At 42.0% G+C, this 24,396-nt stretch overlaps 1 protein-coding gene across 3 annotated transcripts in view; it reads left to right on the forward strand.

Annotated features, from left to right (window-relative positions):
* The first annotated feature begins 4,328 nt into the window (after positions 1–4,328).
* LOC310741037 (neurofibromin) overlaps positions 4,329–24,396 on the forward strand; it is a 91,667-nt gene continuing 71,599 nt past the window's right edge. For all 3 annotated transcript variants that reach the window (XM_083568354.1, XM_083568356.1, XM_083568355.1), the window contains exons 1-13: positions 4,329–4,607; positions 9,260–9,403; positions 9,840–9,923; positions 10,706–10,896; positions 11,024–11,130; positions 12,103–12,170; positions 12,359–12,434; positions 12,548–12,705; positions 12,901–13,074; positions 22,982–23,110; positions 23,290–23,364; positions 23,501–23,611; positions 23,985–24,119. In XM_083568354.1, the coding sequence (XP_083424480.1) occupies positions 4,548–4,607; positions 9,260–9,403; positions 9,840–9,923; positions 10,706–10,896; positions 11,024–11,130; positions 12,103–12,170; positions 12,359–12,434; positions 12,548–12,705; positions 12,901–13,074; positions 22,982–23,110; positions 23,290–23,364; positions 23,501–23,611; positions 23,985–24,119 (1,512 nt within the window). In that variant the 5' untranslated portion in view covers positions 4,329–4,547. The remainder of the gene's footprint in view (positions 4,608–9,259; positions 9,404–9,839; positions 9,924–10,705; positions 10,897–11,023; positions 11,131–12,102; positions 12,171–12,358; positions 12,435–12,547; positions 12,706–12,900; positions 13,075–22,981; positions 23,111–23,289; positions 23,365–23,500; positions 23,612–23,984; positions 24,120–24,396) is intronic.

Genomic DNA, 24,396 nt, shown 5'->3' on the forward strand with positions numbered 1-24,396 from the left:
CATGTGGCTATTATTCTGTATATGATACATGTTTTTTCTGTTTTCCTCCTTGAGAAACAATAAAGCTGTGCTCGCATTTTGAACACTGTGCGACCCGAGTGAACCTGCATGACAGAGATTTTACACTGCCACAGCTTCTTATACTTACTCTTTGGAAGGTTAATATTCTCTTGTACTATTGATAAATAATATCAGTAGATTATTTCTGGGTAAAAAATAATAAACCCTACATTTTTATCAATAAAATTTAATGATTTCAAGCTTGAAATGAGTAAATATAATGTTAAAGGGCATAAAGTTATAAACAGTTATATATGTTTTTTAGTTTTAATTTTATACCATTTTATTAACATTGTAAAATTAATAGTAACACTGAAAACTTTGTTATTTATGTATTTAGTTTGTATAAAAAGTATGTATAAAGTATACAGGCAGTACAAAAATAAGAATTGCAACACATGACTATTCTGGCCATATTCGGTTCTTTCCCAGGGTGACTTTGGACTTAACATCAAATTTTACCAGGGGCAATGCCCCTGTGCACAAAGCCAGCTCCATTAAGATATGGTTTACATGGGTTGAAGTGGATGCTCTTGAGTGGCCTGCTATAGAGCTTTGAAATGTAACCGCTTTTGGGATGAATTTGAGTGCTGACTGCACCCCAGGACTCCTTGCCTCACCTACATCAGTACCAAACAATATATATACTATATATTAGGGGTGTAACGAGACACAAAATTAAGGGGTTCGGTACTGTACCCTGTTTTTTTAAGTCACGGTGCGGTTTGATTTCGGTACGGTAAGTGGAAAGAAATGCAAAACAAAACTGTCGGGTTTTTTTTATTAACGCAGTTTTATATTTATATATTTATATATTTATATTTATATTTTTGTATTAAGATTTGTCCATAGACATTTGAACAGTTCACATTTTTTAAACAATTTCAAATAAAATGCCTGCTTGGTTCAATAATATATAAAATAATATTTAATAAATTTAAAGAATAGTAAATCTAATTAATACAATACACTTTTTTATTATGTTGATTAATTTAAGTATTTAAATAAATTGGCACAAATTAAACTGATAAAATGAAATTAAATAAATGGAAATTGTTTATGAAATAATTTGTTAGTGATATCATGTTGTTTCCAGTGAGAAACTCACTCTGGCATGTTACAAAACTAGTCTTGAATCTTTTTGATACCACCTTATATTTAGTAACTTGATAAAGGTTTTATATATGGGTGTGTGTGTGTGTGTGTGTGTGTGTGTGTGTGTGTGTGTGTGTGTGTGTGTGTGTGTGTTTATGGTCAAAACAGTTTATGAAATTGGACACAATTTTTCTCATAATTTAAAAGGTTTCAAATATTATTATTATTACTATTATTATTAATATTATTATTTTTATTATCAAAATCGAATTGTTTAGGCATCAGACAGGTGAAATAATACTAGCATAATTAATGTTGTGCCAAGGTGGTGTTGCTAATCATTAACTCTTAGTGTGTTTGACACTAGGAGTGTCAGCTCAGTTGCTGCATGTATTGGGTATGTTTTATGATAAGCGCAGTATCAAGTGAAGCAAAACCTACACTGCACTGTAAATTGAAAGCAAAGGGCAGCTGATAAGATCATGTTTGGGGATTAAAAACCCCAGGATCACACAGGATCGCCAACCAGTGCTCGTACTTGAGTCTGGTAAGCACTCTGTGATTTGTTTGTTAGTGTCTGAGTCTTTTACCTTGCATTTGATTATTTCCTTGTTGTTAATGTTTTTGTTGTTGTTTTTTTTATTGTACTGAATTACACAATCCTGACAATTACACATTTGGTTGCTGTAATTTATTCAGTGAAGCTTAAGTTCATGAAGGGTGTATTTCATATTTCTGTACTTAGAAAGTGTAATTAACCTTTATCCAATTCCTTTTTATTGAATTTTAACCTGGATTTGAATATATGTTTATAGTTTGAGATTTGACTTTGATGTACTGTTTCAATGAAAAAATAACTGTTAACAACATTTCTTATTATCATGAATTGTTAATTGTTAACAGCAACAATAGTAAAAGTGCTGCAAAATGGAAATAAGCAAATTTATCCAATTCTATCATGAGATTATTATTATTATTATAAATCAAACATAATAAAATTTAGTTTGTATTGAGATAGCTTTTCCCTATACAAATGTCAATTAATGAACTTTTTTCTAGAAATAACCTTTTTCCATAACTTTTCCAATACTTTAAATGAGTAGAAAGGTCTAATCGAATTAATAATCATATTTACTTTTTGATTTAGTTTACTGTATATCAGCATGTATTGTTAAACTAACTATTTCTTATTTTTACCTAGTAACTCCCATTTACAGGTTGTATCCAAGGTGGCCTTTTGAGTCGTGGCAAGGCAGAGAGAAGAGAATCTACATTATGACCAAGATGCTAGATGTCAATTTTTCTGGATAGGTTTTATGTGAATTTTCGATATGTCTTATTGAGTGACATCAGCCTCCACTTCAACCCACGCTACCTCGGTAACTGGGGTCACCTGGTGTGTAACTGCTGGGGTTCTGAGCAACTACAGCCCATTTTCCACAGGCTTTCCAGAGCAAAAATGTCCACAAGCACACTCCAAAATCTAGTGGAACATCTTTCCTAGACTAACACAGCAAATGTGAATCTTATGGTCAGATGTCCCTATCTATCTATCTATCTATCTATCTATCTATCTATCTATCTATCTATCTATCTATCTATCTATCTATCTATCTATCTATCTATCTATCTATCTATCTATCTATCTATCTATCTATCTATCTATCTATCTATCTATCTATCTATCTAATCTATCTAATCTATCTATCTATCTTGCACATTTCCTTCACTTCCTCTATGAGGTTCACATGTAAGTGGAATAAATCATTATTTCAACTGAATAGCTCGTTATGTCAAAATTTTATGTAGTATGTATTTTTTATGTATTATAATTTTATGTTTATGTGTTCACAACTCATTAAGTCCACTTATTTTAAAATTTCAGTGCCCTGTGCTAATGGGTGTGTAAGAACAGTAAAATCCTTACACACACATATACACACACACACACACACACACATATACACACACAGACAAACACACTGGGAATCCTGTTTCCGAGTTTATTGCTTTATGACTTCAACTGGATACTCATGGACAGATGACTCACGTTATTTTGTGTGCGTGTGTGTGTGTGTGTGTGTGTGTGTGTGTGTGTGTGTGTGTGTGTGTGTGTGTTTGCATACAGTGTGCTCAGTGTTCTCTAAACACCGTGTGTCATTTCCGCTATCTTCATCCATGCCTCTATTCTCAGCTCCTTCCGCTCAGAGACTCAACACACCACTGCAATAAACAACAATCCAGGCTTTCTTCCTTCAATCTGTCCTTCTGCCCTTCTTCCAGTAAATGACTTGAGAATGTTTCAAAGCATGTGAGCACTGAACAAATTTAGGAACCTGAGGAACGTATGAACGGATTGCGAGCTAAGCTATCGCAACTCACTTTAACAGCGTTTTTTTCTTTAGTTTTAATTGTAAAGCATATTTTTACAATGGACATTGTCCCAAAGCTGCTTTACAAAGACATGGTAGTTATCAAAGATTTATGCTAGTGCCTATAAGTTTATCCCTAATGAGCGAGCCAGTGGTAACAATGGCAAGGAAAAACTCCTGTAGGTGGTATAAGGAAGAAACATTGAGAGGCTCAACCAGGACCAGGAGAACCAGGCTCAAAAGGGAATATGGAACCTAAAGTCAATTCATTCTAGTTTAATCATTGTTGACATGTACAGCATTTGGCAGACTTAGAGTTATCTCATTCATACAACAGAGCATTTGAGGATTAAGGCTCAGAGTTCAAGTTGCATCTTGGTGGTGCTGGGATTTGAACTTATGACTTTCTGATTATAAATTCAATGTCCTACCGACTGAGCTACCAATTTTTGAGGTGGGTTGGTCAGTGAAAGTTCCTTAAAGGCAGATCTTCAGATTGTTTATGTACAGTAGAACCATCCTCAGCTGCACAGATTGGCCTCCAAAACACTCAAACCTGTTGAGTTGTTTCTTGAGTTTCTTCTCATCAACACCAATCGGTAGTGAAAATTGAGTTTTTTAAATTTTGCTTTGGGTGAGGGAATGCCCTCATGCTATAACATAAGCAATAACAGGAATGAACCCTGAGTTTTGTGGTCTCACACACACACACACACACACACACACACACACACACACACACACACACACACACACACACGTCTCGTCTCCAATTCAGCTATTTAGACGCCCTGTGGGGACGCGCATGCGCAGTGACGGCTCCCATCCTAGCAGCTTCAGCGTTGCTTCAGTGGAGAGACAGAGGAGGACTGAAACTTCCGCCAGCGTCATGGCGGCACTATGCAGCTTGGTGAAAAAGAGAAAATAAAAAGCCAGCTCTTCCATGTGCAGCCCTGACGTTGGACTTTAAGGATTAAGGGGTCAGAAAGAGCAGAAAAAGGTGTTTTTTGTGTGCGGGCCATGGCGGCTCATAAACCCGCTGAATGGGTTCAGGCCGTTATTACCAGATTCGACGAGCAGGTAAGCAGAGCATCGCGAGGAACCCATGGAGATAAAGGGATAGATAGATAGATAGATAGAGTGGAGAACAATGTCATTTTATTCTTGTATTTTTTTATTATAAAACGATTGTCTGTTCTGCAAAAACACTCTCCCTATTCCTGCTTCAGGCAGAAAGCTCAGGTTTTTCTTTCAGTTTATTCTTCAATAACATCAGCTAGCCAGCTGTGCTGCAGATTGAGAACCGATGGCCTGTCTGACCAGGGGGATATTATAGATATTTTTGATCTTTCTTCTTCACACACAACTTCCTTTATGGTTCGTTTCAACTTTGAAAAGCTTCTCCAGGCTTCTCTGAAGACGTTCAGAGTTTAGTGTTGCTTCTGAAGAGCTGTCAGGGAAAAGAAAGTAAACTGGGTGGCTGCATCCCAAACCGCCGTCTGCTCCCTACAATAAGTGCACTACAGTCTTTTTTTTTTTTTTTTTTTAATGAACGGGTCTGGTCTGTTATATATAATCTGTTAATATAACAATATTCATCATGAAGTTTTAATCCTGTGTCTAAAAAACCATTCCCTGTTTTTGCTGTTTTCTTGTTGTTGTTGTACGTCACTTTTGTGTTTGTCCAATGGCAAGCTTTCTCGAGTTTAAATCCCGCCTCCAGGGGGCGTGTCCCTGCGTGTTAGCGGTAAACATGCCTATCCGGTTATCATGTAGAAATGGGTCAAAAGTATGTGGACACCTGGCTCAGTCACACGGTTGTATGATTATACCGTAGTATCCCATCATGATCGAATAAGTTCATTAATTAATATGTAATCATTCATTAGCTGTCAATCTCAGCACACCATTACACCAACTCTGCCTAGGATCTATCCTCTTTAATAGTACTTCACAATTATGGAAGGAGTCTCCAGTGCCAGGACGTGAGTTAAAGCTGTAATGAAAGACTCGTGGATAGTGGACGGTTTCTCTGTACAAGAACAAAATATTGTAATATGATTTTAGGAACAAACTTGTTTTGCAAGCGTTCCCTAACATGAATGTAGTGTAGCTATTAATTATTATTGTTATTATTGTTCTTTAATGAAGTACACACGTGACCTAACGCAATCACGTGCGTCACATAAGATCTGAGTTCCCTCAGGAACGTATTAAGTGGTGGATCGGAAGTTTGTTTAGTCTCCGCCAATTTTTTTAAATTATTATTAAATTTGAAAACATACACAGCAATGCCAAGTATAAAAAAGAAACTAGAGTTAGCGCAGTGTCACTGTGGCTACTCACTGCGTACCGGAAATAAGATTTGTTTTACGCTTGCATGAAAACGCTAAAGAATCCATAGAGCTAGTGTTAGCTAACCAGGAAGTGGCTAGCGGCTAATGTTAGCGCAATGAGTTCTTTAGCATTTTATGTCCAGCTTCAAGAATTTCAATTAACAAAATCCTGACAATTCCACATATCGAGGGAGTGAATAAAGGATAGCAGGAATGAAAACATTTGTTACAGTATGCTGACATTAGAACAGTTAAAAAAATTCAATATCAAATTTAAAACACACACTTACACATCTTCATTACCTAAATGGGGTCTACAAATGTCAACTATTTAATAAAATGTTTCCATTTATTTAATTTTATTTAATCAATTAAATTTGTGCCAATTTAATTGATTACTCAATGTAATCAATATTATAAAAAAATATTGCATTAATTTGTTCTATAAAATAGAATAAATCAAATTAATGCAATAATTTTTATAATATTGATTACATTTTATAATATTGCATTCATTTGATTTGTTCGATTTTATCATTTATAAAATATTATAAAAGATTATTTTTATATTGTTTAACCAAGCAGGCATTTTATTTTAAATTGTTACAAAAAATGTAACCTGTTGTTGTTAAATCTTAATAATAATAATTTTATGTTTAGCATTTCTTGCCCCTAACCGAAAAGAAGTTTGTGTACCCCCAGTATATCAATATTTATAATCACGATGTCTCTTCCAAGTGCTTTCAGCATAATTTAGCTGTTATATGAGATGTTTAAGTCACACCCCAGGTTCTTTTGGAAAATTGCTTTACACGAGTACAGCGGATTTGGATTGCAGACACTGTGGGACATCCAGCACCTCCATCTGACTTATTACACATCCTGCATTAGTGTGTAACACATCAGACCCTGAACAGTGCGGATCATTAAACTTTAATACCACTGCAATAAAGATTAGAACTGGGTTAATGCTAAGCCTGTTCTTAGCACCACGTAATCACAAAATAGTATTAAAATGCCGAACGGGTCTGTTTGATTTAATAGCAGGAAAAACAACTATGCACTAAGTTCTCCTAGAAATAATACGGGGCTTAGCTTTATAATCTTCGCTTTATACGGTTCTACCTTGAATCCTCTCTGATGGTAGAACTGGCTGTGATTCAACTATTCAATTTATTGAAGGAGTCCTCGGTTCATGTATTGGTGAAGGAGGTGTGGCCTTGGTTAATGCCAGCCTCAGTGAAGGAGGCGTGTTCTTGGTTCATGGCAGTCTCTATGAAGTAGGTGTGGCTTTGTCTCATGCCAGTCTCAGTTAATGGGTAATGGTTTTGTTTTAGTTCAGTCTCAGTGAAGGAGGCGTGTCCTTGGTTCATGTCGGTCTCATTGAAGGAGGCGTGTCCTTGGTTCATGTCGGTCTCAGTGAAGGAGGCGTGTCCTTGGTTAATGTCGGTCTCATTGAAGGAGGCGTGTCCTTGGTTCATGTCGGTCTCAGTGAAGGAGGCGTGTCCTTGGTTCATGTCGGTCTCAGTGAAGGAGGCGTGTCCTTGGTTCATGTCGGTCTCAGTAAAGGAGGTGTGGCCTTAGGTCTTGACAGTCTCAGTGAAAAAGGCGTGTTCTTGGTTCATGGCAGTCTCTATGAAGTAGGTGTGGCTTTGTCTCATGCCAGTCTCATTTAATGGGTAATGGTTTTGTTTGAGTTCAGTCTCAGTGAAGGAGACCGTACTAAAGAGACTCCTTGGTTAATGTCGGTCTCAGTGAAGGAGGTGTGGCCTTGGGTCTTGACAGTCTCCGAGAAAAATGTGTGTTCTTGGTTCATGACAGTCTTAGTGAAGGAGACATGGTTTTGTTTTTAGGTCAAACTCAATGAATGGTGTGTGGATTGTTTCACGGCAGTCTCAGTAAAGGAGGTGTGGTCTTGGGTCATGACAGTCTTAATGAAAAAAAAGTGACTCCTTTATTTAATGACAGTGTCTCATTGGTGGGAGAATGCTGAGGGGGAAAAGACAAAGGCCAAGGAGGTTCATGGATGTAGTGAAGGAAGACATGCAGGTCGTTTGGTTTAAAAGAGGCAGATTTAGAGGACAGAGTAGTATGGAGAAGGATGATCCGCTGTGGCAACCCCTAATGGGAGCAGCCGAAAGAAGAAGAAGAAGAAGTCCTTGAAGGAGGCATTGTCTTGTCAGACTCAATGAAGGAGGAGTGGCTTTGGGTCTTGACAGGCTCAATGAAGGAGTAGTGGCTTTGGGTCTTGACAGACTCCATGAAGGGGGAGTGGCTTTGGGTCTCGACAGACTCATTAAAGGGGGAGTGGCTTTGGGTCTCGACAGACTCATTAAAGGGGGAGTGGCTTTGGGTCCCGACAGACTCGATGAAGAGGGAGTGGCTTTGGGTCTCGAACAGATTAAATGAAGGGGGAGTGGCTTTGGGTCTCGAACAGACTTAATGAAGGGGGGAGTGGCTTTGGGTCTCTGTGTAAACCTCAGGGAAAGAGTTGTGATAATTTTTGCAGCAGTAGTTCTGGTTGAGGTTCCAAGCTAATAGCTAGTGTTGAATTCTTAGGTTTGCTTTAAAGAGCCATGATGTAAAACCTCAGATGATTCTGCGTGACTAATAAACTGTCCCTTTAAATAAAAAATTAAATTAAAATTAAAAATGCCTCTACAATATAAATTGAGGCAACCGGGTCTGTTATAATCTGTGTTTGCTATCTAAGACTGTGTGTGTGTGTGTTTCCTCCTGCTCTAGGTGAAGGGATACACACTGTTCTTGTCTGGTCTCCCTGCACTCCTGGCAGTTTTTTTGGCAAAGTATTCAAGGGCTTGTCTGCACCCTAAAGGAAGTTGTGAACTGAGACAAAGTGGCTTTGTGTTTGCCAGTCTGGCATGAATATGAATGTCGGCATGTTCTGTGTGAGTGTGTTTGTCTGTGTATGTGCGCGTGTTCCGGAGTTAAACTGTCTGGTCCCGAGATTCTAATTTCCATTTCCTCTCCCTGCTGTTTGGTAACTCGTCAAACACATGGCTCTCGTTCTCTTTAACTCTCGCTCAACTTCAGAGTTGTTGATTTTTCTGTTTGTGTATCAACCACACTGTGGTTCCACTGGTTCTATTGGTGTTCCTCAGAGGGTTCCTTTACCACTGGCGCTGGTTTCGAGGGGGTGGAGGGTGGTAGAAGACGGTAAACCCCAAATAAACCAGATGCCTCAACTCCCAAGGCTAATTGATTGCATAGTGATAGAGGCATGATGGCTAATTTCAGCTGTGTGTGTGTGTGTGTGTGTGGTCCAGGCTTTACTGAACTCTTGGGACATGCCCAGGTGTCCATAACCTGATTTCACTTTTATTTCTCTTTGAAAGCACGACATATTATCACTATCGCTTTATTTGTTATTTCTAGCTTCCAGTCAAAGTCGGGCAACAGAGCACGCATACCAAAGTCAGCACGGAGCACAACAGAGAATGTCTGATCAACATCTCCAGGTACAAGTTCTCGTTGGTCATCAGCGGACTTACAAACATACTGAAGAACGTGAACAATATGGTGAGTAACGGATACCGGACGGCTTTATCATGTTACAGTTTAAGAAGGTCCGTACATGTGCCAGAAACATCAAAGAAATATGATACGTGCTTAAAAAAAAAAAAAAAAAAAAAAAAAAAAAAAGCAAACTGAACAAAAGAGACAAGAAACAGTGTCCCGAAATATATGATGTGGCTGGACTTTGCGAGGGAAAATAATCCATTAGGGAATAAATAAACCAAATGAATTGAGGCGAAACATAAAACAGGTGAACACATAAGGATAAAAAAAACAATGGAAGAACTGGAAACATGACTGTGAATAAAACTTAGTTGTTGCTGCTTAGTGAGGAAAAAAAAAAAAAGTGATTCTATACACACACACACACACACACACACACACACACACACACAGACACTGCAGTAAATGCCAATTGACTCTGGTGCCTGTTTTGCAGAGGATCTTGGGTGAGGCTGCAGAGAAAAACCTCTATCTATCTCAGCTCATCATCTTGGACACGCTGGAGAAGTGCCTCGCAGGGGTGAGCTGACTTCTGCCATTCCTGTCTCCTACCCAATACCCCCCCCCCACACACTCTCTCGCTCTCTGTCTCTTTCTCTTTCTCTCTCGCACCCAACCATACCAAGCCCTTTTTAACCCCCTGTGATGTTCTAGCTGCAGTCGATGTGTTTTGCAGGTGCATCCTAGTCTCACTGTAACGTTTCCAACCATGCTACGTCCCCTCAGCATTCCTGGATCCTTCATGTCTTCACGTTTTCATGTCTTCATGTCCTTCGTGTTTCCCGAAGCCATAAACCACTTTAACTAAGGCACATTTTTCTCTTGGGTGCAGCTGTTGGTGATTAATTTCTCTCAGGAATTCTGCGTATCTTTCTGTTTTACTGTATCTCTCTCTCTCTCTCTCTCTCTCTCTCTCTCTCTCTCTCTCTCTCTCTCTCTCTCTCTCTCTGTCTGTCTGTCTGTCTGTCTGTCTGTCTGTCTGTCTGTCTGTCTGTCTATTTTTTCTCTCTCTCTCTCTCTCTCTCTCTCTCTCTCTCTCTCTCTCTCTCACACACTCTCTCACTCTCTCTCTGTCTGTCTATTTCTTTCTATCACACTCTCTCTATCTGGTTCTCTGTTTACCTCACACTTGTTTTCTATCCCTTCTTTCTGATTACTCTCTGTCTGTCTAAAATTTTTCACTCTTTTTCTCTCTGGAATCTTTTGTGACTACACTCTTTTTCTACTCATCCTCTCTCTTTATTATTTCTGTCTTTCTTTCTCTCTCTCTCTCTCTCTCTCTCTCTCGCTCTCTCTTTCCAGCAACCGAAGGACTGTATGCGCCTAGATGAGACTATGTTGGTGAAGCAGCTCCTGCCAGAGATCTGCCACTTCATCCACACGTACCGAGAGGGGAATCAGTACGCCGCCGAGCTGCGCAACTCCGCCTCTGGGGTTCTGTTCTCGCTCAGCTGTAACAACTTCAACGCCGTCTTCAGCCGCATCTCCACCCGGTACCACACACACACACACACACACACACACACACACACACACACACACACACACACAGTTTGTTTGTTTAATTCCATCCTCTGTATCTGAATGATGTACTGACTTGGCTCTGCGTTTGTGGTGCAGGTTACAGGAACTGACCGTGTGTTTAGAAGACACGGTGGACGTCCAGGACATCGAGCTTATCCGCTACATTAATGTTGACTGCTCCAAACTCAAAAGACTCCTGCAAGGTCTGTCATCAGTGGGATGAATTAAAAACCTTGAATCTTCTATCCTTAAATTCAATTTTAGTGCCACCTATTGGTTTATAGATTATTATATTATTATACATATTATTATACATATTATTATACATATTATTATTATTATTATTATTCATTCATTCATTTTCTCCCGCTTATCCGTAATTCGGGTTGCGGGGGCAGCAGTCTAAGCAGGCCCCCGCCTTCGACTGCTGCCCAATCCTCACAGCACCGTCCCTTACGGTCCCTCCTGCAGGTGGTGAGCCCACGGGAAGATTATTATTATTATTATTATTATCTATTAGATTTTAGACCGCAAGACCATAAATTGCTTACAAGTGCTGGAACACACACACACACACACACACGTTCCAATTCATGAAGGTGTTTAATAGGGTTGAGGTCAGACCTCTATAGCAGGAGATCTTCCATTTGAACCCATGTCAAGCAGATCTTCATAGAGTTTGCTTTGTGCACAGGGGCATTGTCATCCTGGAACAGCTTTGGGTCTTCTAGCTCAAGTGAAGGGAAAACTTTATGCTACTGCATCCAAAAAGACTATATACAACTGTGTGCTTTCAGCTTTGCGATTACAGTTTATGAAAGAACCACATATGGCTGGGAAATTCATGTGTCCCAATACTTACTTCAGGATCCCAATGTAACGCGTTCTAAATAAACCGAACAGAATAAATGGGCACAGTAGCATATCACTTTACCGAACGTCTACGTTCACAAGATTGATTCGAGGCCGCTAATTCACTGCGACTTATGAATTAAGAAAAAGTAATATGTATTCGTGCCACGTAAAAGCGATTGCATTTGATTCACGTGTACCTGAAATCCCCGTAACGGAAAATTTGGTACGATAACGTGTACTGTTAGTCCCATTTATTTTTTTTTTATTATTAAATGTCTTAAAAGGGGTTACACTAAATAAGATTTTCTTCTCTTCTCCAGAAACCGTGTTCAAATTTAAAGCCCTGAAAAAGCCTGCGCAGCTGAGTGTCATCTACAGTCTAGAGAAGGTGTGTGCATGTCCCAGAACACACTCTGTTCAGTATGTACTGCTGTGATTTATTATAGTATGCAGAATTGTGTTTGCAAACAGAAAGTAGCTGCCATGTATTGTGTGTGTGTGTGTGTGTGTGTGTGTGTGTGTGTGTGTGTGTGTGTGTGTGTGTGTGTGTGTGTGTGTGTGTGTGTGTGTGTATAGGCATTCTGGAATTGGGTGGAGAATTACCCAGAAGAGCTCACCATGCTGTACCAGAGACCACAGCCAGACATGGCTGGTGAGGCACTGACCAATATCACCTCTCTTATCATTATCTCGCACTCCAAGATAATAGTTATTGTGTATACACTGAATTGTGTGTGTGTGTGTGTGTGTGTGTGTTGGCCTCAGACTGTGCGGAGAAGCTCTTTGACCTGGTGGACAGTTTTGCTGAGAGTGCAAAGAGGAAGGCAGCCGTGTGGCCGCTGCAGATCATCCTCCTCATCCTCTGTCCCAACATCATCCAGGAGCTGTCACGAGAGATGCTGGAGGAGAGCAAGATCAACAAGGTATACACACACACACACACACACACACACACCCAAACACACAATGCACTTGTTTGACCTTTCATTGTCACTGACTGTCACGGATTTCTTCATCGTATTATTTTTATCCATATTTAAACCTTAAAATTTGTTGTAACACTTTTTCCTGTTTTAAGTCCTGACTACAGCGTGCTGCTTGCCTGCGTTTGGTTTCAGAAACTGTTTATAGAGAGTCTGAGGAAAGCTCTGGTCGGACACGGGAGCAGCAAGCAGCTGACGGAGAGCGCAGCCATCGCCAGCGTCAAACTGTGTAAAGCCTCCACCTACGTCAACTGGGAGGATCACTCCATCATCTTCCTCCTGGTGAAGTCCATCATGGTGGATCTGAAGGTGTGTGTGTGTCACAAGCAGCAGCACTAAGCAGCTTAAAAGTCTGCTTACTTGCATACTTACTGTTTCCTGTTATCTGTTTTCTGTACCGTTCATCTCATTTACTTTGCGCCTCTTGGGTGGGAAAGAAAAGTGAGAGCGCAGAAGTTTTTATTTCGTCGAACGAAGTTGTGAGTGGTGTAAGCTACTGCTGCTGTGCTCCTAATTAAAGTTCATCAAATCGTGCCAACGTGTGTATATTCGATTTATCATGGTATCAGAGGACGGTCGGGAAGCATGGCAGCTAGTTACAAAGTTCCGCCGAGTTTGATGAAGCCAGACCGTACGAGTGCTGGAAAAATGAAATGAATATCTGGACACGGGTTAGCGACCTCGACGAAAAAGAAACAAGCTTTTGCGGTTGCTTTGGGGCTGGAGGGGAGACCCCGAGAAACAGCGATGGAAATACCTTTCGGATGGTGATGACGGTACGACGCCGTTGATGCCAAAGCTGGACGCTGTGTTCCTAACGGAGGAAAAGTGAGATACATAGGAAGCATATTCTTATTTTGAGGGCATAATAGAACAGTTTCCATGGCGGACTACATCATTGATTTCTAACAGCGATACAACCGGATGAAAAAGTATAATACGACACTTCCTGATGCTGTGTTTGGCTCTTTTTGTTAAGTTAAAGTTCGCCTCTATGAAGTCGGCTCGCAAAAGGATTTTCGCAGGTAGAACAAAAGGCTCACCAAATGGAATACAAGTCAACCAGGATGGGGCTTTTTTTAATTATTTTTTTTACACAGAACAAAGACCACAAGGGAGAGGAAAACAGAGCACTATGTTGCTAATTGGGCAGCCAAAGCAACCATTACCGGAGACTAATCCACTGGATAAGTTCGGTAAGCGATCCAGATGTGCTATTTGCCGTTGTACTTGTCATTGGGCTAAAGCCTGTATTCATGAAAACCAAACAAGTAAAAATAGCTAAAGATGAAAATGCAGAGGAGTCAGGCCTCAATCATTGGCAATCAATCGACTGAATCATTGGGATCAGCGATTAATGTGATATCTTTACATTATCGATCACTTTACAAGGTTCAGCGATGGAAACATTGTCTTCTTCTTCTTCTTCTTTCGGCTGCTCCCATTAGGGGTCGCCACAGCGAATCATCCGTCTCCATACCACCCTGTCCTCTACATCTGCCTCTTTCACACCAACTACCTGCATGTCTTCCCTCACCACATCCATGAACCTCCTCCTTGGCCTTCCTCTTTTCCTCCTACCTGGTGGCTCCATCTTCAGCATTTTTCTACCAATATAATTCATGTCCCTTCTCTGCACATGTCCAAACCATCTTAATCTCGCCTCCCTCACCTTGTCACCAAAACATCCTACATGTGCTGTCCCTCTAATAAACTCATTTCTAATCTTGTCCATCCTCGTCACTCCCAACGAAAACCGTAACATCTTCAGCTCTGCTACCTCCAGCTCCACCTCCTGTCTTTTACTCAATGCCACTGTCTCTAATCCATACAACATCGCAGGTCTCACCACAGTCCTATAAACTTTCCCTTTCATTCTTTTTTAGATACCCTTCTATCATAAATCACTCCTGTCACACTTCTCCACCCACTCCACCCTGCCTGCACTCTTTTCTTTACTTCTCTAACACACTCTCCGTTACTTTGCACTGTTGACCCCAGGTACCTGAACTCCTCCACCTTCTTCACCTCTTCTCCCTGCAACCGCATCACTCCACTGCCCTCCCTCTCATTCACATACATGTACTCTGTCTTACTCCTACTGACTTTCATTCCCCTTCTCTCCAGCGCATATCTCCACCTCTCCAGGCTCTTCTCAACCTGCTCTCTACTCTCAAATCACAATATCATCTGCAAACATCATAGTCCAGGGTGACTCCTGTCTGACCTCGTCCGTCAATCTGTCCATCACCACTGCAAACAGGAAAGGGCTCAGGGCCGATCCATTATGCAGTCCAACCTTCACCCTGAACCAGTCTGTCGTACCTACTGCACACTTCACTGCCGTCACACTGTCCTCATACATGTCCTGCACCACCCTCACATACTTCTCTGACGCACCTGACTTCCTCATACAATACCACAACTCCTCTATCGGCACCCTGTCGTACGCTTTCTCTAAATCCACAAATACACAATGCAATTCCTTCTGTCCTTCTCTATACTTCTCCATCAACATCCTCAAAGCAAATAAGGCATCTGTGGTGCTCTTCCTCGGCATGAAACCATACTGTTGCTCACAGATGGTCACCTCCTCTCTCAGCCTGGCTTCCACTACTCTTTCCCATAACTTCATGGTGTGACTGATCAACTTAATTCCCCTGCAGTTACTGCAGGTCTGCACATCTCCCTTATGCTTAAAGATCGGTACCAGCACACTCCTTCTCCATTCCTCAGGCATCTTCTCACCTTCCAGTATCCTGTTAAACAATCTGGTTAAAAACTCCACTGCCATCTCTCCTAAACATCTCCATGCTTCTACCGGTATGTCATCTGGGTTAACCGACTTTCCATTCTTCATCCTCTTAATCGCTGCTCTCACTTCCTCCTTACTAATCCTATCTACATCCTGCTTCACCAACTCCACATCCTCCAACCTTCTCTCTCTCTGATTTTCCTCATTCATCAGCTGCTCAAAATACTCCCTCCATCTTCTCAACACACTCTCCTCACTAGTCAACACATTTCCCTCTCCATCCTTTATTGCTCTAACTTGCAGTACATCCTTCCCAGCTCGGTCCCTCTGCCTGGCCAATCGGTATAAATCCTTTTCTCCTTCCTTAGTGTCCAACCTCTTATACAGCTCCTCATATGCCTTTTCCTTGGCTTTCGCCACATCCCTCTTTACCTGCTGCCGCATCTCCTTGTACTCCTCCCTACTTTTCTCATCACTCTGTCGATCCCACTTCTGTTTTGCCAACCTCTTTCCCCTAATGCTCTCCTGCACTTCCTCATTCCACCACCACGTCTCCTTGTCTTGCTTTCTATTTCCAGATGTCACACCAAGTACTTTTCTAGCTGCCTCCCTCATCACTCCTGCAGTAGTTGCCCAATCATCCGGCACCTCTTCACCACCACCAAGCCCCTGTCTGACCTCTTCCCTGAACCTCACACTACACTCTTCCTCCTTTAGTTTCCACCATCCTATTCTTCTTTCAATCCTTACTTTCCTCCTCTTCTTCTTCGCCTCCAAAACCATCCTACAGACCACCATCCGATGCTGTCTAGCTACCCTGTCCCCCGCCAACACCTTACAGTCTCCAATCTCCTTCAGGTTGCATCTTCTACACAGAACATAATCCACCTGTGTGCACCTTCCTCCACTCTTATACGTCACCCTATGATCCTCCTTCTTCATAAAATACGTGTTCACCACTGCCATTTCCATCCTTTTAGCAAAATCTACCACCATCTGCCCTTCCACATTCCTCTCCTTAAAACCATACCTACCCATCACCTCCTCATCACCTCTGTTCCCTTCACCTACATGCCCATTAAAGTCTGCCCCAATCACCAATCGTTCTTTCCTAGGTACACCATCTACCACTTCATCTAATTCACTCCAGAATCTTTCCTTCTCCTCCATCTCACAGCTGACTTGTGGAGCATAGGCACTGATGACATTTATCATCATCCCTTCAACTTCCACCTTCACAATCATCACCCTATCAGAAACTCTCTTCACCTCCACTACACTCTCACTGAACTCTTCCTTCAGAATCACCCCTACACCATTTCTCTTTCCATCCACACCATGATAAAACAGTTTAAACCCACCTCCAATGTTCCTGGCCTTACTCCCTTTCCACTTGGTCTCCTGAACACACAGCATATCTACCTTTCTCCTCTCCATCATATCAGCTACCTCTCTCTCTTTACCCGTCATAGTACCAACATTTAAAGTACCAACCCGAACCTCTACTCTCCTACACTGCTCCTTTTCCTGCCGTCTCTGTAGACGCCTTCCTCCTCTCCTTCTCCTCCTTCGGCCAACGGTAGCCCAATTTCCACTGGTACCCTGTCGGCTAACGATACCTGTGGCGGTCGTTGTTAACCCGGGCCTCGACCGATCCGGTATGAAATTCTCATTTGGGATCCTCATATTTGATTTGGCACGTTTTACGCTGGATGCCCTTCCTAACGCAGCCCTCCCCATTTACCCGGGCTTGGGACCGGCACTAAGAGTGCACTGGCTTGTGCCCCCCTAATGGCTGGGTTCGCGATGGAAACATTGTGAAAACCAAAAAAAAAGCCATCTGAAATTGTTAACTCTTTAATTCACACTTGGATTAGTGTCCATGTGTGAATGGACGAGACTGTACAGTGATTGAGGTAAATTCAACAACGAAGAGATCAGGGATATGGCTGAAAACTTTAACATTGAGACAAGAACAACAGCAGGACACAGTACTTGGAGCAACGGACAAAGAGACGCAAACACTTACTGAGATCATCCTGAAGGTCAAACGAGAGAATGGATGTGACTGGAACACTGCCCGTGTGGTGTTGGTGTTTGGACAGAATCCTAACCCTTCTTCTGTGTTAGTTGATTTACTCCCTGCTCTAGAAGGCACTACTATGAGTACAAGAGTGGAAGAACATATTTCTGCTTTACATGCTTCTAGGAACGAACCCAGCCATTAGGGGGGCACAAGCCAGTGTACTCTTAGTGCCGGTCCCAAGCCCGGGTAAATGGGGAGGGTTGCGTTAGGAAGGGCATCCAGCGTAAAACATGTGCCAAATCAAATATGCGGATCACAAATGAGAATTTCATACCGGATCGGTCGAGGCCCGGGTTAACAAAGACCGCCACAGGTATCGTTAGCCGACAGGGTACCGGTGGAAATTGGGCTACTGTTGGCCGAAGGAGGAGAAGGAGAGGAGGAAGGCGTCTACAGAGACGGCAGGAAAAGGAGCAGTGTAGGAGAGTAGAGGTTCGGGTTGGTACTTTAAATGTTGGTACTATGACGGGTAAAGGGAGAGAGATAGCTGATATGATGGAGAGGAGAACGGTAGATGTGTTGTGTGTTCAGGAGACCAAGTGGAAAGGGAGTAAGGCCAGGAACATTGGAGGTGGGTTTAAACTGTTTTATCATGGTGTGGATGGGAAGAGAAATGGTGTAGGGGTGATTCTGAAGGAAGCGTACAGTAAGAGTGTAGTGGAGGTGAAGAGAGTTTCTGATAGGGTGATGATTGTGAAGGTGGAAGTTGAAGGGATGATGATAAATGTCATCAGTGCCTATGCTCCACAAGTTGGCTGTGAGATGGAGGAGAAAGAAAGATTCTGGAGTGAATTAGATGAAGTGGTAGATGGTGTACCTAGGAAAGAACGATTGGTGATTGGGGCAGACTTTAATGGGCATGTAGGTGAAGGGAACAGAGGTGATGAGGAGGTGATGGGTAAGTATGGTATTAAGGAGAGGAATGTGGAAGGGCAGATGGTGGTAGATTTTGCTAAAAGGATGGAAATGGCAGTGGTGAACACGTATTTTATGAAGAAGGAGGATCATAGGGTGACGTATAAGAGTGGAGGAAGGTGCACACAGGTGAATTATCTTCTGTGTAGGAGATGCAACCTGAAGGAGATTGGAGACTGTAAGGTGTTGGCAGGGGACAGTGTAGCTAGACAGCATCGGATGGTGGTCTGTAGGATGGTTTTGGAGGCGAAGAAGAAGAGGAGGAAAGTAAGGTTTGAAAGAAGAATAAGATGGTGGAAACTGAAGGAGGAAGAGTGTAGTGTGAGGTTCAGGGAAGAGGTCAGACAGGGGCTTGGTGGTGGTGAAGAGGTGCCGGATGATTGGGCAACTACTGCAGGAGTGATGAGGGAGGCAGCTAGAAAAGTACTTGGTGTGACATCTGAAAATAGAAAGCAAGACAAGGAGACGTGGTGGTGGAATGAGGAAGTGCAGAAGAGCATTAGGGGAAAGAGGTTGGCAAAACAGAAGTGGGATCGACAGAGTGATGAGAAAAGTAGGCAGGAGTACAAGGAGATGCGGCAGCAGGTTAAAAGGGATGTGGCGAAAGCCAAGGAAAAGGCATATGAGGAACTGTATAAGAGGTTGGACACTAAGGAAGGAGAAAAGGATTTATACCGATTGGCCAAGCAGAGGGACCGAGCTGGGAAGGATGTACTGCAAGTTAGAGCAATAAAGGATGGAGAGGGAAATGTGTTGACTAGTGAGGAGAGTGTGTTGAGAAGATGGAGGGAGTATTTTGAGCAGCTGATGAATGAGGAAAATCAGAGAGAGAGAAGGTTGGAGGATGTGGAGTTGGTGAAGCAGGATGTAGATAGGATTAGTAAGGAGGAAGTGAGAGCAGCGATTAAGAGGATGAAGAATGGAAAGTCGGTTAACCCAGATGACATACCGGTAGAAGCATGGAGATGTTTAGGAGAGATGGCAGTGGAGTTTTTAACCAGATTGTTTAACAGGATTCTGGAAGGGGAGAGGATGCCTGAGGAATGGAGAAGGAGTGTGCTGGTACCGATCTTTAAGCATAAGGGAGATGTGCAGACCTGCAGTAACTTCAGGGGAATTAAGTTGATCAGTCACACCATGAAGTTATGGGAAAGAGTAGTGGAAGCCAGGCTGAGAGAAGAGGTGACCATCTGTGAGCAACAGTATGGTTTCATGCCGAGGAAGAGCACCACAGATGCCTTATTTGCTTTGAGGATGTTGATGGAGAAGTATAGAGAAGGACAGAAGGAGCTGCATTGTGTATTTGTGGATTTAGAGAAAGCGTACGACAGGGTGCCGAGAGAGGAGTTGTGGTATTGTATGAGGAAGTCAGGTGTGTCAGAGAAGTATGTGAGGGTGGTGCAGGACATGTATGAGGACAGTGTGACGGCAGTAAAGTGTGCAGTAGGTACGACAGACTGGTTCAGGGTGAAGGTTGGACTGCATCAAGGATCGGCCCTGAGCCCTTTCCTGTTTGCAGTGGTGATGGACAGGTTGACGGACGAGGCCAGACAGGAGTCTCCCTGGACTATGATGTTTGCAGATGATATTGTGATTTGTGGTGAGAGTAGAGAGCAGGTTGAGAAGAGCCTGGAGAGGTGGAGATATGCGCTGGAGAGAAGGGGAATGAAAGTCAGTAGGAGTAAGACAGAGTACATGTGTGTGAATGAGAGGGAGGGCAGTGGAGTGATGCGGTTGCAGGGAGAAGAGGTGGAGAAGGTGGAGGAGTTCAGGTACCTGGGGTCAACAGTGCAAAGTAATGGAGAGTGTGTTAGGGAAGTAAAGAAAAGAGTGCAGGCAGGGTGGAGTGGATGGAGAAGAGTGACAGGAGTGATTTGTGATAGAAGAGTATCTGCAAGAATGAAAGGGAAAGTTTATAGGACTGTGGTAAGACCTGCGATGTTGTATGGATTAGAGACAGTGGCATTGAGTAAAAGACAGGAGGTGGAGCTGGAGGTAGCAGAGCTGAAGATGTTGAGGTTTTCGTTGGGAGTGACGAGGATGGACAAGATTAGAAATGAGTTTATTAGAGGGACAGCACATGTAGGATGTTTTGGTGACAAGGTGAGGGAGGCGAGATTGAGATGGTTTGGACATGTGCAGAGAAGGGACATGAATTATATTGGTAGAAAAATGCTGAAGATGGAGCCACCAGGTAGGAGGAAAAGAGGAAGGCCAAGGAGGAGGTTCATGGATGTGGTGAGGGAAGACATGCAGGTAGTTGGTGTAAAAGAGGCAGATATAGAGGACAGGGTGGTATGGAGACGGATGATCCGCTGTGGCGACCCCTAATGGGAGCAGCCGAAAGAAGAAGAAGAAGACATGCTTCTAGGAACGCTTTCACAGAAGCAGAATCTTCTGAGCGGATAAGAAGGCCAACACGTAAGCAGCTCAGGCCCACTGATGACATGTATGTAAAAAGGAGAAAAGGTGTACTACAAAAGAGCAGACTGTCCTGAGTGGAAAGGACCAGGGGTAGTTACTGATCAGGATGGAGCTGTTGTGGTTGTAAGACTTGTTCGAGTACATCAATCTAAGCTTTAAAATAAACACACGGGATCGGGAATTTTGGGATGATCAAACTGTGCAGAACAAAAGTCAGACAGGTTTTGAAAAAGATGGTGTAAACAAGGTAATAGGAAGCTCAGAAAGTGAAGAAAACACTGACCGTGAACAGGAAAAAACATCCTTGACAGGCAGGTAAATACAGGAGAGTTAGTGCATCCTAGTATTACCCAAGTGGAAACGGATCACATGGTTCATGGTAATCCTGTCTCTTCTCCTGGTGTGAAGAACAAAAAAAAAAAAAAAAAAAAAAGGACAGACTGTTCAATTTATGAAACAGGAGGGTGGTGGTCTACAGAGAGCCAAGGTTTTAAGAAGGGCTTAAAGTTGATGATGTAGGTCAAAAGTGGAACTCTGTAGTCTCAAAGAAACTCCCAATGGCCTAAAGCACGACTCGTAGCCAGAGGTTTTGAAGAGATTAATGTCCATGAGCTGCAGAAAGATTCCCCAACTTGTGCTTTTGAGTCTCTTAGTATTATATTGGTGGGGTGAACAGTGTAAGATTACTGAAGCACTCGCAGGTCATGTCGACGGTTCTCTTTAAGCAGGATCGCTAAACTTCTTAATTGACGTAATTCCCATACTGAAATCCATTTTGGACGTGAGGAACATGAACATTTCTGCTATGTGGGAATGGACTTTGTAACAAGTAATGGTGTAGTTCATGTACATCAACAAAACTACATTGAAAACTTACAGCCAACCCACCTGCAAGCAGCAAATAAGGTCATTAGAAAGCTTAAATCTGGAAAAGTGACTCTAGGGGATTAGCATTTGGGAAACAATGATTCTCAAAACTTTTATGTCTCTGATGAGGGGCACACGAAGGGGGAATATTCATTGGTTTAATAGGTGAAGAAGGGAACTTTTCTCGTCTCTATTGGTGATTCAAGAGAATTAGACATGTAGGGAGAAGCACCCTGGCAGGGGAAATTATAGCCCTGTCAGATGGCATAGATTCTGCTAACTTTCTGTCTACCCTCTTTACTGAGCTTACAACTGAAAATGCTCTGCTGAATGCTCCTCCGTTGGTCTGTAGTCTGTGTGACGGACAACCAGTCTCTGTTCGATGCCCCTAAGTCGACAAAACAGGTCACTGAGAAAAAACTAAGACCGGAAATAAGTAGCATAAAGGAGCTCATACAGAGTAAATAAAAAATGGTACGCTGGCCAGATACAAAAGCTCAACTCACTGATTGTCTTACTGAAAAAAATCTCTTGATATTGAAAGTACTCAGTGAGGGTTTATAGTGTTATTGAGAGCACTCAGTTAAGTACTGTGAACTCAAAACTGTATATAGAAAACTGCACAACAGTTGAAAATCTATGACTTCATAGTAGGAGTCCGGGTGCTGAACTGTCCTTGCCTGCAGTCTTCACCATTTGAAAACATTTGGTACATCATGAAACAAAAAACACAACAAAAGACACCCAGGACTGTTGAGCAGCTACAATCCTACAACGTATCAGACACATATAAGTCAACATTCCTCTTCCAAAACTTCAGCGTCTGGTCTCCTCAGTTCCCAGATGTATACGAACAGAAGACATGATGCTACACAGTGGTACATGGCTCTGTCCACAATTTTTTTATGTTACCTTTTGCAGCCATCAAATTCAAAATGAGCTTGTTATTTTCATTTAATTGGTTTATATTCCCAGTTTAAACATTTACTTTATTTTTTGCTTTATTGTGATTAAAATATTGACTTATGAGACTTGTAAATCATTGCGTTCAGTTTTTTACATTTTATACAGTGTCCCAATTGTTTGGAATCGGGGTTGTACATATGTTGATGCATGTGGTTATGTTCATTCTGTTGGAAAATTAAACGCGCGCGTGTGTTTTCCTCCAGGCTCTGCTGTTTAACCCCGCCAAGCCTTTCTCACGTGGTGCAGGCTGTCAGAGCGCAGACGTGGACCTGATGATCGACTGCTTTGTCTCCTGTTTCCGCATCAACCCACACAATAACCAGCAGTTTAAAGTGAGAACATATTAATCATCATCATCGCCTTGTAGTTTCCTCAGCATTAGGATGATCACAGTTACAGTGAGCTTAAAGGAGTCATAATGAGTTATAACCGCCATCACATTGCATTTACTAAATGCTCTAACGATGTATGGTTTCTTTCTTTCGAACGCCACTGTTCCATCCACACTCAGGTCTGCTTGACCTCATCCTCACTGTCCACCTTCCACTTTGTCCTGGTGAACTCCCTGCACAGAATCATCACCAACGTAAGTGCTGTTATGATCCCTGGAAAAGAAAATGTAGGAACGAGGTTCAACCGCATAGATGTGTGAATTCGGTTTCCGTTCAGTTATGAATGCTAAGTTAGCGCATCGCCAACATGTCTCCTCTGTCCTGCTGCAGTCTCCACTCGACTGGTGGCCAAAGATCGACGCTGTGTACTGTTACTCGGGAGAGTTGCGCACCATGTTCGCAGAGACACTGGCCAGCATTCACACGCCGCTTCGCATGACGGTGCGTACGTGTGGGTTGGTGTGAGAGATCAATTCAGTGTTTGAAATTTCCTGTCATATAGTCTATTAAGTCTATTTTGCCCAAATGACATGAAGAAAAACCATCATTTACGGCCTGTTTTTTTTATTTATTTTTTTTTATTAAATAAATGATTTTCTGGAAAATAAACCAATAATACATGGATAAAATAATGGACTTAATTTCTATAATTTAAAGGTTAAAAAAAAAAAGATTTCTGTAGCCAAGTTTCTGTTCGCGTTTGTGTATTGAGCATGTTGTGTGTGAATTTGAAAAAAATGTGGATTATAAATTAAAATGTACTTTTGTTTTTGATTGTTTCTCGCTGTCTAACTCTCCTTTTACTTTCTATCAGAGTCTGACGTTTAAAGAGAAAGTGACCAGTCTGAAGTTTAAAGACAAGGCAACTGATTTGGACACCAGGAGTCATAAGTATCTGATGCTGGCTTTAGTGAAGCTTATCCACGCTGACCCCAAGCTTCTGCTGCACGTGAGATTTTTTTGTCGGTTTTTTTTTTTATCTTTGATGATCTCGAAAAGGAAAGTTTATAGGACTGTGGTGAGACCTGCGATGTTGTATGGTTTAGAGACAGTGGCATTGAGTAAAAACCAGGAGGTGGAGCTGGAGGTAGCAGAGCTGAAGATGTTAAGGTTTATGTTAGGAGTGAAGAGGATGCACAGGATTAGAAATGATCTTTCAGTGTCAGAGTTTTTGCTCTGGGAATTTCTTTTGTACAGACATAAGGATGTTTAACATTTATGAAAAG

This window comes from Silurus aristotelis (assembly GCF_946808225.1).
Source record: "Silurus aristotelis genome assembly, chromosome: 18".
Lineage (NCBI taxonomy): Eukaryota > Metazoa > Chordata > Actinopteri > Siluriformes > Siluridae > Silurus > Silurus aristotelis.